At 44.5% G+C, this 12,694-nt stretch overlaps 1 protein-coding gene across 1 annotated transcript in view; it reads right to left on the bottom strand.

Annotated features, from left to right (window-relative positions):
• The window catches only part of HCN4 (hyperpolarization activated cyclic nucleotide gated potassium channel 4), a gene marked incomplete at both ends in the record, with an annotated part of 41,771 nt that overhangs the window by 3,808 nt on the left and 25,269 nt on the right, over positions 1-12,694 (bottom strand). Inside the window, 3 exons of the mRNA XM_083371683.1 lie at positions 114-260; positions 4,178-4,396; positions 9,581-9,742. Of these exons, the coding sequence (XP_083227809.1) occupies positions 114-260; positions 4,178-4,396; positions 9,581-9,742 (528 nt within the window). The remainder of the gene's footprint in view (positions 1-113; positions 261-4,177; positions 4,397-9,580; positions 9,743-12,694) is intronic.

Here is a 12,694-nt window from a genome sequence, read left to right on the forward strand (position 1 = left end):
TGCAAGAAAACAGCCATGCTCAGAGGGCACCAAGGACCTCACAGTTCAACCCTGAGCTACAAATATTTTCTCTTCTATCGGTACCTTTGACTTGTGCTTCTTATGTTGCTCACCTCTTTGAGGGGCTCACTTAGTTCTCCCAGGATGCTCTCTTCATCAAACATTTTGCCCTGATACCGATGTTCATAGTAGTCATGTATTCTCTGGCGCATCTCAGCTGGAAGTTTATGGAAAGACATGTATTGTTCGACTTGCTTGTACTGTGCGGGGAGAAAAAGAGTGTTCATCAAGATGGGTTTTGACATAGCTTCAGTGCAGTCTATTTATATTCTCCAGTCCAGATTCAAAAATGGACATTGCTAGATCATCATCACCCCCCTTTTCTCCTCACAACTGGGAGGAGACAATTCGAGCGCTTGGACACCAGCATGTATACCCCACGGCTGCGGCATCCCAGGGTCTTGTGATCACCATTTCTGACCTTCCCAGCTGGCTTCACACATGCAAAGTCAACAGGGGAAGCCGGATTCATTTAAGGACCTCGTGATCTCCAGTGACCACCACGATTTGCTTAACCGCCACGGCAAAAAAAAAGAAAAGATGAATAAAATGGGATGCAACTTGCTTAGCAACTGCCTTACTTAGCAAGGGGAATTCTGTCCCAAATGTGGTGGTAAGTCAAGGGCTGTGTAGCTCCCAGTAAACCCCTTGGAGAAATCTATTTCTCTGAAATGCTGGGAGGACGTGTTCAAAGGGTACATTTGTGCCTGATCTATCCCCGTTCACACAGTGCAATAGGAATCCATCCAGAAGCTGTGCTAGCAAGGGATTTCTGGGCCAGGGGACAGCCTTTCATTAAATTCTGCTCACGTGCCTCCTTCTCTTTCAACCTCTCCCCCATCTGTGCCACGGGACACCCATCCATCATTTTTATGGACAGAATCAAGCTGAAAGGAAGCAGGTTCACACCGTGACTTTGAAATGAGATCCGCACTAAAACCCCTGCCAATTACTGCCTTTCTCTTTTGCCTGGAGAAGCAAGATGGAATCCCAGCAGTAACCCAGAGCTGGTGAACAATTTACTGATACCCCTTTGAACCCCACCCCACCCTTGATAATTAACTGCCCCATACCAGCTGTTTAGAATTAGAAAGTGCGTGAAAGATGTAGCTTAAAGGGCTAAAATGATCATAATTGTTTTTTTAAAAAATAGAGGGGGGGAAACAATTCCCCCCAAATGAGCAAGATTATAATTATCTTTTCTTTTTTAACTATTATTGCTAGACAAAGGTTAGAGTGGGGTCTAAACTGGGATAAACTAAGGTTTGATCATTTGCACCTATGAGAGTCATCGGTGCTAAGCTAATCGTGTTGTCCACTTTTGTCTTCTCAAGCCTATTCGGAAGCTCAGAATCATATCTGGGGAATTTAAAAAATAAACCATAACAATGGAAAAGCCTCAAAAAATCAATTTGCTCGGGGTAGGTGTCTTCCGTTCAAAAGTCCCAAGGCTGCTTTTCTCAAAAGGCAACTGGACTGTCTTTGTTTTTCCTTGAAAGCGTTTCGCTTCTCATCCAAGAAGCTTCTTCAAGTTCTGACCGAATGATGGCGGATGGAAGGATTCATATTCCTTGCAGTCCTCTGGTCGTTAGTACTCTTTCTGAGAGTTATTGAGGCCACTTGGAGGTTTATCTGTGCCTGAATAGTGCAAATGGGTGTGGAGCCTTCTTGGAACAGCTTTAAGGACCTTGTAGCAAACAGGTGATTGGATTCCCCCCCCGCTCCGTTGAGAGAGGGCTATTCAAGCTTAATGTAGACGGCCTCTTTGGCCCCTCTTTCAAACCAGCGATCCTCTCTGCCCAGAATGTGGACTTTGCTGGCTTCAAAAGAGCGGCTTTTGCCTTTCAAATCCATTTAATAATTTAATTTAATTTAATTTAATAATTTAATTTGTATACCGCCCTTCTCCCGAAGGACTCAGGGCGGTGAACAGGGCAATACACAATAAAAATAGAATACAAAAATTAAAAAGCCATTAAACAATTATGCCCATAAAATTAATACATATTAAAATGAAAACTATTTATAAAAACCCAGCCCCATCCCATCAGACCAGGCCAGCTTGTTCGAAAAAGAAAGTTTTTAGATCCCGCCGGAAGGAGCGAAGGTCGGGGGCCGTCCGGAGCTCAACCGGTAAGCGGTTCCAAAGGTCTGGCGCGCCCACAGAGAACGCTCTCCCCCTGGGGGTCACCAATCGGCATTCTTTGATCAGCGGCACCCTGAGGAGGCCCTCTCTGTGGGAGCGCACTGGACGGAGGGAAGTTGACGCCGGCCGCAGGTGTTGCCGTAGGTAACCCGGCCCCATGCCATGAAGGGCATTGTAAGTCATCACTAACACCTTGAACCTCACCCGGAGAGCAACCGGTAGCCAATGCAACTCGCGGAGCAAAGGTGTAACATGGGAGTATCGGGCAACTCCCAAGACAACTCGCGCGGCTGCATTCTGCACCAGTTGGAGTCTCCGGGTGGACCTCAAGGGCAGCCCCATGTAGAGAGCATTACAGTCTTTTCCCTCTAAAAGATTCCTTTGCCATTCAAATATTTCACGCCAATTTCGTTAGAGCAGCATTCCTTGCGTTTTCTTTCTGCTGCTGCTTCTCCTTCAGATTTGATCTCTCTGCGCTGAAGAAAACACCCATGCCTTTTTTTGCTCCTTCTGTCTCCCACACGTGATCCTAATTAAGTCTACCCACTTATCACACACACACACACACCCGAACAAGCAATCTGAAACCGACAGGGAAAGAGAAATCACAAAAAAGTTGGAGAAGGAAAACCATCGGCCACGGAAAGGAACGCACACCCCGGGTTGACTTTAAAGACAATAATCGCACAAATCGAATTGGATGGAACCAACAGATGGAAGTAAACGAATCTACCGGGCAGACCACAGAATGAGGCACACACGATTAAAAAGCACAGGAACACAAGCCGGCTGTGCACAGCTAAATCTGATCATTCCCCCTAGGAATTTTATGCGTTAATTCTGACTGGTTCATACAAGGTTTTCCAAGCATTTTTTTTTAGCCTGTATAACAAAAGATCCCTCGAGGGTGGCATGGCCAACGGTACTGCAATGTATATCTTTTAATTTCTATATCTAAGTTGGGTTTGGCCTTTCAGCTCACCAACTGATTGATGCATTTGCTCAATCAATTGATTGGGGGATTGACTTGGGCCAAGCACGGTACCAGTTTTGAACCCCCGGTCAAGCAAAGGTGATGCTGCCTCCATTAAGCTTTGAACCTAGGCTGCTTGTCGCTAGTAAAAAAAAATGTAGGAGGGATTTCGTAAGTGCCAACGTGAAACAAGCAGACAACAAACACATTAATTTGGCTCCCCCTCTCCCCCCCCCCCCCCGCTTTGGCCCTTCTGCCCTTGCCACGCATGAGTCCTCCAGGGGTTGTTTGCAGGCAAGTTTTGCTGCAAACCTTATTTCGGAACAACGAAGCATCTTCCTGATTGTTTGCATTTGGTACCACATTGAGTGTTTTGCTTATTCTTAGATTGTTCTGTTTAATTGGGAACTGATCTAATTATTTTTAAATCAAATACACTCAGCCTTGTGTCCGTGGTACTGACTTTCAAGATAATGCATTTTAAAGAAACAGCAATATTTCCTGTGAGCTCTCTCTCTCTCTCTCTCTCATCTATCTATCTATCTATCTATCTATCTATCTATCTATCTATCTATCTATCTATCTATCTATCTATCTATCTATCTATCTACCTACCTACCTACCTACCTACCTACCTATCTATCTATCTATCTATCTATCTATCTATCTATCTATCTATCTATCTATCATCTATCTATCTATCTATCTATCTATCTATCTCTACAGTATCTATCATCTATCTGTATCTATATATCATCTCTCTCTCTGTCCTCTCTCTCTTTCTCTCTCTCATCTATCTATCACCTATCTCTATCAATCTATATGATCTATCATCTATCATTTCCTCTGCTCCCTTTCTGATCGCTCTTGGGGTGAAGGAAAGAAGTGACAGCTGATGAGAAGGATCCACTCCCTGGACCACATCTCACAGGCACCTGGATCCTAGAGTCATCCAGCTGTTGAACCTCATCACCAAAGCCCCCTAAGAAGCCACTTACCTTCTCCTGATACTGTCGCCGTGAGGAATCCAGAGACTGGATAAGGGCTGTGGCGTGGCCGATGAACATGGCATAGCAGGTGGCACCAACGATCATGCTTAACATGGTGAGCCACACGTCAGACATGCCCACTGGGGCTTGCTGTCCATAGCCGATACACAGCATGTGACTCATAGCCTTGAACAGCGCATAGGAATATTGCTTCCCCCAGGAATCATTCTGAAGAGACAGACAGACGAGAGTTACACAAAATGAGATGGACACAGTTGGATGAGGTGGGACTACTTTCCCTGCACTCGGTGCTCCACCATCACTCCCATCCACTCTGAAGGGTCAGCGAGGGTCAAATGTCCACCAGGCTTGCCACACCTTGCTAGTTCCACGCTTGAATGCACCACAGGTGGTTGGTGAGAACCTCAAGTCAGAACGGGCGAATTGTAACCAGTTCTCTTTCTAAGTTCTCAAAATGCACTTGACTAGCATCCGTCTGGAGCAGGGGTGTCCATGGGGGGTGTCCAAAAAGGCACGAAGGCGCTTACAACACTACAATCAAAGTTTTGTCCTTGCCTTTTTTTTATGGGGGCCCCATAAAAAAGGAGAGACTTCCACTACCATGGATACCACTAGTCTGAAATGTGGGGAGGAAGCTGTTGTGTTGCTTGGATGGTTCTAGATTGGTGAAGCCTGGGGCCTGGGCTGGCCTTCCTGAGAATTCCCTCTTTGGCCTTGCATTTTTTCCCACATTAAGTATCTGTATCTCGATCGGTCTATCTCAACCTTGATAACCTTAAATTTTATGGGTCACCTCCACGAGCAAGAATTCTGGGAGTTGAAGTCCACCCATCTTAGTCATTAACGTTGAGAAAGACTGTTCTAGATGGACAAATACAGGAAGCTTTTGAATGTAGTCTTAGCAAACACAAAGATGTCCTAATAGACAGACATGAAACAACATGTAATCTCAGCATGATCCAAGGCACCTTCTCTACCACCATTAAAATAACTTCAAGTCAATTTAAATGTACACATTATCTAAATCGAGGATCATTTAAGCCATCTGAATTCAGAGAAGAAATATGTGTTAGCATCTAAGGCAGGGGTCCCCAAACCCCGGTTTATGGAGCAGCAAAGCTCCATCCTTGGGATGCAGGCAGTATTAAAAACCACACCCCCTCTGGGTCTGTGGAAAAACCTTTCTCCATGGCACCGGTCCCTGGTGCCCAAAAGGTTGGGCAACTCTGATCTAAGGAGACATCTTATAAAACTATTAGAAAGAAACCCTCATTTCCAAAGCCTTCAACACATCCAAAAATTCAGCTACATGCCCTCTGAGCTGAATGCCATAGATCAGGGGTCCCCAAACCCCGGTCCATGGACCGGTACCAGGCCACAGCATGCCAGCAACCAGTCCACACAAAGAAGTGAAGCCCCATTTGCAGGATGCTGGCAGCACACAAAACCACGCACTCTCTGGTCCGTGGAAAAAACATTCTCCATGGAACTGGTCCCTGGTGCCCAAAGGGTTGGGGACCCTTTGCCATAGATGCTTAGATGGCTTAGAGGCAACTGAGACGGTGTTCATCGGACTGGTTCTGCCCTTGTGCAGATCAATCATTCCACATTTTATTTGTTCTACTTTTGGAGCTTCTATTTTTAGGTTCCGCTTCCTTCTTTGAGCTTCAGACAATGTATGTTCCTTCTTCTTCTTCTTCTATCGGCTTAACAAATTTGCAAAGTAGGAATCAGCCTCTAGATCTTTCAGGAAACCTCAAGGCTGAAAAGGAAGATCAATCCCAGGGCTTTAACCCCCCTACAACTACTACCCGTTTGCAAAAACCTGCGTTCTGCTACCCGTCCTGTTGCAGCATCCACATGGGGAGTTGTGGAGAGCTGATGGCACTTCAAAAATAGATCCCTCTTTTAATAAACAAATTGTTCCTGCGGCATGATGACACATCTGTACTGCTGCTTCTCCAGCAGAGGTGGCAAATGCTATTTTGGCTCGGTGCCCATGCAACTACTTCAGTGGGAGGAGGGGTGAGAGAGGGAAGAATCAGCTCTTCATTTTGGAGAGTGGAGATAGCGTGGCCCCCTTGTCTATGTACACACAGCCTCGTGCGCACCCGTTTGAAGGAAATGCAATCCGCATGGAACGAGGGCGAAGGAGATTGCAAGCTGGCACACTGTATGCACGTAGAAGGAGGCACACGTAGGACAAAACAATGATAATTGTTGGATAAGGCAAAGTAAGTTACGGATGATTAAGAAGATCCATCTAGTGCAGCTTGAAGACTTGTGGACTTCAACTCCCAGAATTCCTCAGCCATCCATGCTGGTTGAGGAATTCTGGGAGTTGAAGTCCACAAGTCTTGAAGTTGCCAAGGTTGGAGATCCCTGATCTAGTGGGACCAAGAAGAAGGACCTTCCTCCTGGTGGAACATCATCCCTGCAGAGATAATCCAGCTTCCACCTTGATACACTTTTGAAAGGCCCTAAAGACATGGATTTGCCAGCAGGCCTGGGAACCCCAGGGTGATATGGAGCACATCAAGTGATTTCTCTAATTGCTGTCACTGGTGGGGGTGGTTGGGTGATGATTTATTAAGTTTTTTTTTATTTGGGATTTTATTTCTGTAAGCTATCTGGAGTTACCGTTTCTGACCTTCAGGATGCTATCCTGAAAAAACAAATGTCACTTTTAGTTACTGAGTGGACTTTGGTGTGATCCAAAATCCAAAGTTTAGCTAAGTGAGAAAGCCTGGAACTGCCTTGTTTGCCAATCTTTTTCTGAACTGCTCCTTCCAGTCCACATTTCTGTATGTCCTTGAAAAGTCAGGTAAAAAATGTTCTCGGAATCCAGAGGATCTTGTGTGCTCGGAAGCTGCACTCCCCCCAAAGTGGGCCAAGTCAAGAGAACAGCCAACATTGATGTTCTGAAACTCGAAACTAATTTTACTGAACTGAACGAATAACATCCAGCACGGAACTGCTAAATCTGTAACCATTAATGGAATAAATGGGGGGGAGGGGAAGAGAGGGCAAGACTTGCCCAGACTTTGCTTGCTTATGGACACGTAATGATTCCAGACTGATTCCTCTCTTGACTCCAACCCCTGGCTCTGCCTCTTCCCATCCGATCGATTTGGGTCCAGATCCTCAAAGCAGGAAGCTGCTTCTGGGTCCACCTCAACTCTGCTTCCTAGCCTGACTTGAGCAGAGGAGACCCAACCAGACCAGGCTTTGGGACCCCCCCCTCAAGCACACACAGCAGTTGCCAACCAATTCAACAATTCATTCCTTCCTTCCTTCCTTCCTTCCTTCCTTCCTTCCTTCCTTCCTTCCTTCCTTCCTTCCTTCCTTCCTTCCTTCCTTCCTTCCCCAAATGGCTCAATAAACTATTACATGAGGATCTGTAATCCATTCCACATGAGGGCTGCAGTTGCTGGGAACTATAGTACAACACCCTTTGAATTTCATAGCTTCCCAGCCCCTGATGTATGGATTCTACCTAAAGGATTCATTCACAAAATATGAAGGACTTTGAAGATAAGGTGGGAGGGAAGGACATAATTTGTTTATACTCTCTCCTGATATTCATTCATCCATCCATTCATTAAACCATTCATTCATCCATCAATTAATTAATTAATTTCTAAATGGGGCTAAGATCATTTCCTGACTCCAGGTACCCTGAAGCGACATCTACACATCTTTGACATACTACAGGAGGATATGATGGTTATAATAACATTTCCTTAAAATGTTTCTTCTTGTTCCTCTCATAAAACCACAAATCCTGCTGTTCAGGAAGTCGTTTTCCTCCATTAAACAAATGTGGAAGTATTTTTAGACTGTGATCATGCCCTACTCTAGATCTTCCTCTCCCCCACCCCCCTTTTTTTTAGAGGTTATAAATTTAGATTGACGTTTCTTGCTGGGGTGTGCATGCACGTGTGAATTGCTTCCCAGGACTTTTGATTACCCGGACCTGTTTCATCCAATCTTTTATCTACGTGCCTTGGTAGTCCATACCTTGTATTGCTTATATTCTTGTTCACACTTCCATCTGTGTGAAGTTGGTGACTGGCAGAGAAAGTGTATGCATTTTCCCTTTAATCTTATCGGAATGGACAAAAAAAGAATTGGGATTTGGAATTTTCTGGCAAAGAATGGTGAGCAAATTCAAATAGGTGGGATGTCCTGTATTTTGCACTCATTGAGTGATAAGGAGGTAGCTGATGGAACAGAGAAACATCCCCACGCACACACACCTCCTCTCCAGGCACAATTTGCTCCCTCCCTTTCTGTCCTGGTTAGGTTTTAATTTAATTTCATTTGTTTTGAATTTAAGCTCCCTTATTTATTGCTTTAATATTTCAAGCTGCGTTTTTTTCAACGGCCAAAAAGCCACCGTAGAGACGCCTTTGGTGAGATGGGCGTACACATTTGATAAAGAAACAAATCTTTTCAGTATAGTTTTATAATCATAATCCTAAGTCATTTTAATGCTTTGATATTTTAATTTACTCATTTTTTGCTTATTTTATAATCGGTAAGCCATCCAGAGTCACCTTATAGGCGAGATGAATGACATACAAATTTAATAAATGAATGAATGAATGAGGGAGCCATGGAATGGATGAAAAAAAAAATCCTGCTTCTTTTCGTATAGTCCTCTCTCTGTTGGATCTAGAGATACCTCCATTTCTGCAAAATCTCAAGCAAAGCTGTCCTTAGCACATCTTTCCATGGGCCTTTTCCAGGTTGGGATGGATGGGCAGGCAGGGCAGCCCCCGAACAACGGAAAGAAATATAAAACTGAAAATAGTATCTTTTAGTAGACCTTTGTGGCACCTTGCCTGTGAAACCCAGCCAAGTAGAAAATAATAATAATAATAATAATTGGAAACCATTCTCAAACCACCTGACAATAAGCTGGCCCCAATGTAGCAATGATATGGAAGAAGACAATTTTCCAATTGTAAGCGGACGTGATTTATCGACCGTCAGCTTCCCATGATTGCCAACCTTACCCATATTTTGATTGGCCTGCAAGGAAAATGGATAAAATCAGAGAACCTAGACCAGGGGTAGGCAACCTTGGCTCTTTTATGACTCGTGGACTTCAACTCCCAGAATTCCTGAGCCAGCATGGCTCAGCTTGAAAACCTCTCCCTTTCCCCTCAGCGTGACTAGCTCAGGAATTCTGGGAGCTGAAGTCCACGAGTCATAAAAGAGCCAAGGTTGCCTACCCCTGGTCTAGATGTAAGGATGAAAGAGAATGTGTGATCATCAAACAGTGGGCTTCTTAGACGGAAATTGGAGCACTCCTCAGCTCTATTGATGTACTAGAGGGGGGTTCACCAGTGCCAAACGGGTCCATGCAGGCTTTTAGCAACTCACCACCATGCGGTTCAGCGACACCCAACAGTCCCCTGGAAATTCTTGGAGCATGGGCACCAGGAACTGGAGACAGCCATCCCAATGGCACAGCAACAGCATCATGCCAATCAAGTTGACGATCCGTACCACGGCACTGGCCAGGTCATAGGTCATATGGAAGATCTAGAAGAAGAGGATTCACCAGTAAGCCCTAGGGATGCAATCATTTTTAAGAATACCTCCTAATCGTGATAGATTCATGGGACCAAAGAGACGTGTGATTCGCAGAAGTAAACTCCAAGCAAAAAGTTCTCAAAAAGTCCTGGAATTTTTTTTCCCTAAAAGGGGAAGGTGGAAAGTTCACTGCCCCAAATATGGAAATGTTGACTTGTTATCTTCTTGGGATGACAGACTTCTCAAACTAGATCACCTAACCAGCCAGTAGGCCAGAACATTATTGGCTTGACCTCACTCATAGAGTTCCCTGACTCCATGGGAAAATCTGGCTGAGGAATTCTGGGAGTTGAAGTCCACAAGTCATAAAAGGGCCAAGCTGGAAGACCCCTGCTCCAAATCCAGTTCAATTCTCTAACCACCCCACCTTCTTCTGAAGCAGCAGCTCTGCTTCAAGAACAAGCCCATCCAGTCTACGGTCCTCTTCTAAATAAAAAATGCAGAGTCAGTATCTCATGATGCTTAAGGCAACCCGAGAGAGGATAGTTTTCAAAGCCTAGCCTTGGTGCAAAGGGCCTCTTGGACCCCAGCGGTCTATTGACAAGATGGCTGGGTTTCCACACTGCCAACTCTGAGTACTGACAGGACTCTTCTTGGAGAGATCTCCTGCTCTTGGAGAAGAAGTTGATCTGGCAGAGTGTGGAGATATTGGAAATGTAGCTGACTTATTTACATGGACATTGCAGCCAAGTCTATCTATGGTTCATGTGACTTATTTTGTCCACAAGGTAAAACTGTTCCTTCAAAGCTCTGCAAACGTCAGTTGAGGCAGCAGTGAAAGGGAGGGGGTTAACATCCCTTTAGACATTAAGCAACTCACAAAAGCCGTTGGGGAGAGGCTTGGTGATTCTCAACAGAGTCAACATTGCCCTAGGAAAAATAACATCACCAAAATGCTCTCCCCACCACCACCTGTCAGATTAAATTTGAATGAAAAGTTGGGCTTTGCATGTGTGTGTCTGTGTGTGTGTGTGCACGCCCGTGTGCGCGTGTATATGTATATGTATACGTATAGAGTAGCTAACACTCCTGCCTGCCTTTCTAAATCAAAGTGGCAGCCAAGATCAGCTACCTTATTTCGGCAGGTGTGATAAAGCATGACAATGACAAAAATCAAAAGACATTTCTCTCCAAGCCTGGAAGTAAAATTACAAGGACGAAATAACTAACAGAGTAACACAGTAGATGGCAGTAGCTAACCAGTCTCGGCTGATCTTGGAGATGCTAAGTAGGGTCCAGCTTGGCGTGCGCTTAGAAGGAAGACCATAAAGAAAGTAATGAGCAAAATGAAAAGAAAACGGAACAATCAGTCTAGATCAGGGGTCCCCAACCCCCCGGTCCGTGGACCGGTACCGGTCCGCGGCATGCCAGCAACTGGTCCGCACAAACAAGCTGGCTGAGGAATTCTGGGAGTTGAAGTCCACAAGTCATAAAAGGGCCAAGTTTGAAGACCCCTGGCTACGGTCTATACCTGAACTTTTAAAAAAAAAATCATAACACTCAGAAAACAAGAAGAGAAGGTAAAAATGGACAAACCAGGAAAAAAGCAACAAAAATCTCCTTATATATTAAAACTGCAGATAGGCCCTGATTGAGTAATAAATGCCATGTCGTACTATAGTATAATCAGATACAAAATGTTATTGTACAATATAATCTCTCTGCCAAAGAAGAAAATAATATTTCATCCTTCGATTAATGAATATGATTGTAAGACCGATAAGTTATACATTTTTAAAACTTAACACCTTGAATGATCATCCTTTTTCAATTTCTCAATGTTATTTTTTTTCACCGTCCTCCATTCATGATGCAACCATAATTCCTGACAATCAAATTCCAAAGTTTTGATCATGATTCAACATCACTCTAGAGTAGGATGTAAGAAAGTGGGCTAATTTATGATTCCATATGTTGCATTCCTCTTTGCCAGATGTGTGAACCAGATGATCCTTATTAAGCTGTAAAAGGGTTTTCACACAATGGTATGAAAACAGCAATTGTGTGCAGTTTGTAACCGGATCTTAGCATAGGGTGGGGACTCAGCTGAAAAATAAGTCTAGCCCCTTAGCTAAACAGGGAGTAAAAGCAGCCGTAGGTATGTGTTTGTGCGTGTGTGTGTGTGTGTGTTTGTGCGTGCGTGTGTGTTTGTGTGCCTTTGAGTTTGCTTGGCAAAATTTTGGAAGTGATTTGACCTGGTCTTCTTCTTCTTCTTCCTAGGACTGAGAAAGGAGGACTGACCCAGCAGGCTTCGTGCACCAGGTGGAACTAGAACTCACTGTCTCCCAATGTCTAGCCAGGTGCTTTCACCACTATCCACCCTGGCTCTCACTACCCAAAATAGCTTATAAGAAGGAGAATTATTATTATTATTCAGAAGGAAAGAGAGAAGACGTTAAAAGGTTGCAAGAGCTGGGATGTGAAGGCTACCATTGTCTCAGAGGTGTGTAAAAAGATTAGGGTGCAGAATCCACACGAACCCCCAAAAAGATCCCACCTGATTTATTGCCCATTTGCGGGGATCTATCATAGCTGTTTCTTCTACAGTGACTACCCTTTGTTTTCAGCCCTGCTGACATTTATAGAATAACAGAGCTGGAAGGGACCTTGGAGGTCATCTAGTCCAACCCCCTGCTCAGGCAGGAAACCCTAGACTATTTCAGACAAATGGTTGTCCAATCTCTTCTTAAAAACCTTGGAGCACCCACAACTTCTGGAGGCAGGTTGTTCCACTGATTAATTGTTCTCACTGTCAGGAAGTTTCTCCTTAGTTCCAGATTGCTTCTCTCCTTGACTAGTTTCCATCCGTTGCTTCTTGTCCTGCCTTCAGAAGGTGCTTTGGAGAATAGCTTGACTCCCTCTTCTTTGGGGCAGCCCCAGATATATTGGAACGCTGCTGTC

The sequence above is a fragment of the Vipera ursinii genome, assembly GCF_947247035.1.
Source record: "Vipera ursinii genome assembly, chromosome: 11".
NCBI classification, from domain to species: domain Eukaryota; kingdom Metazoa; phylum Chordata; class Lepidosauria; order Squamata; family Viperidae; genus Vipera; species Vipera ursinii.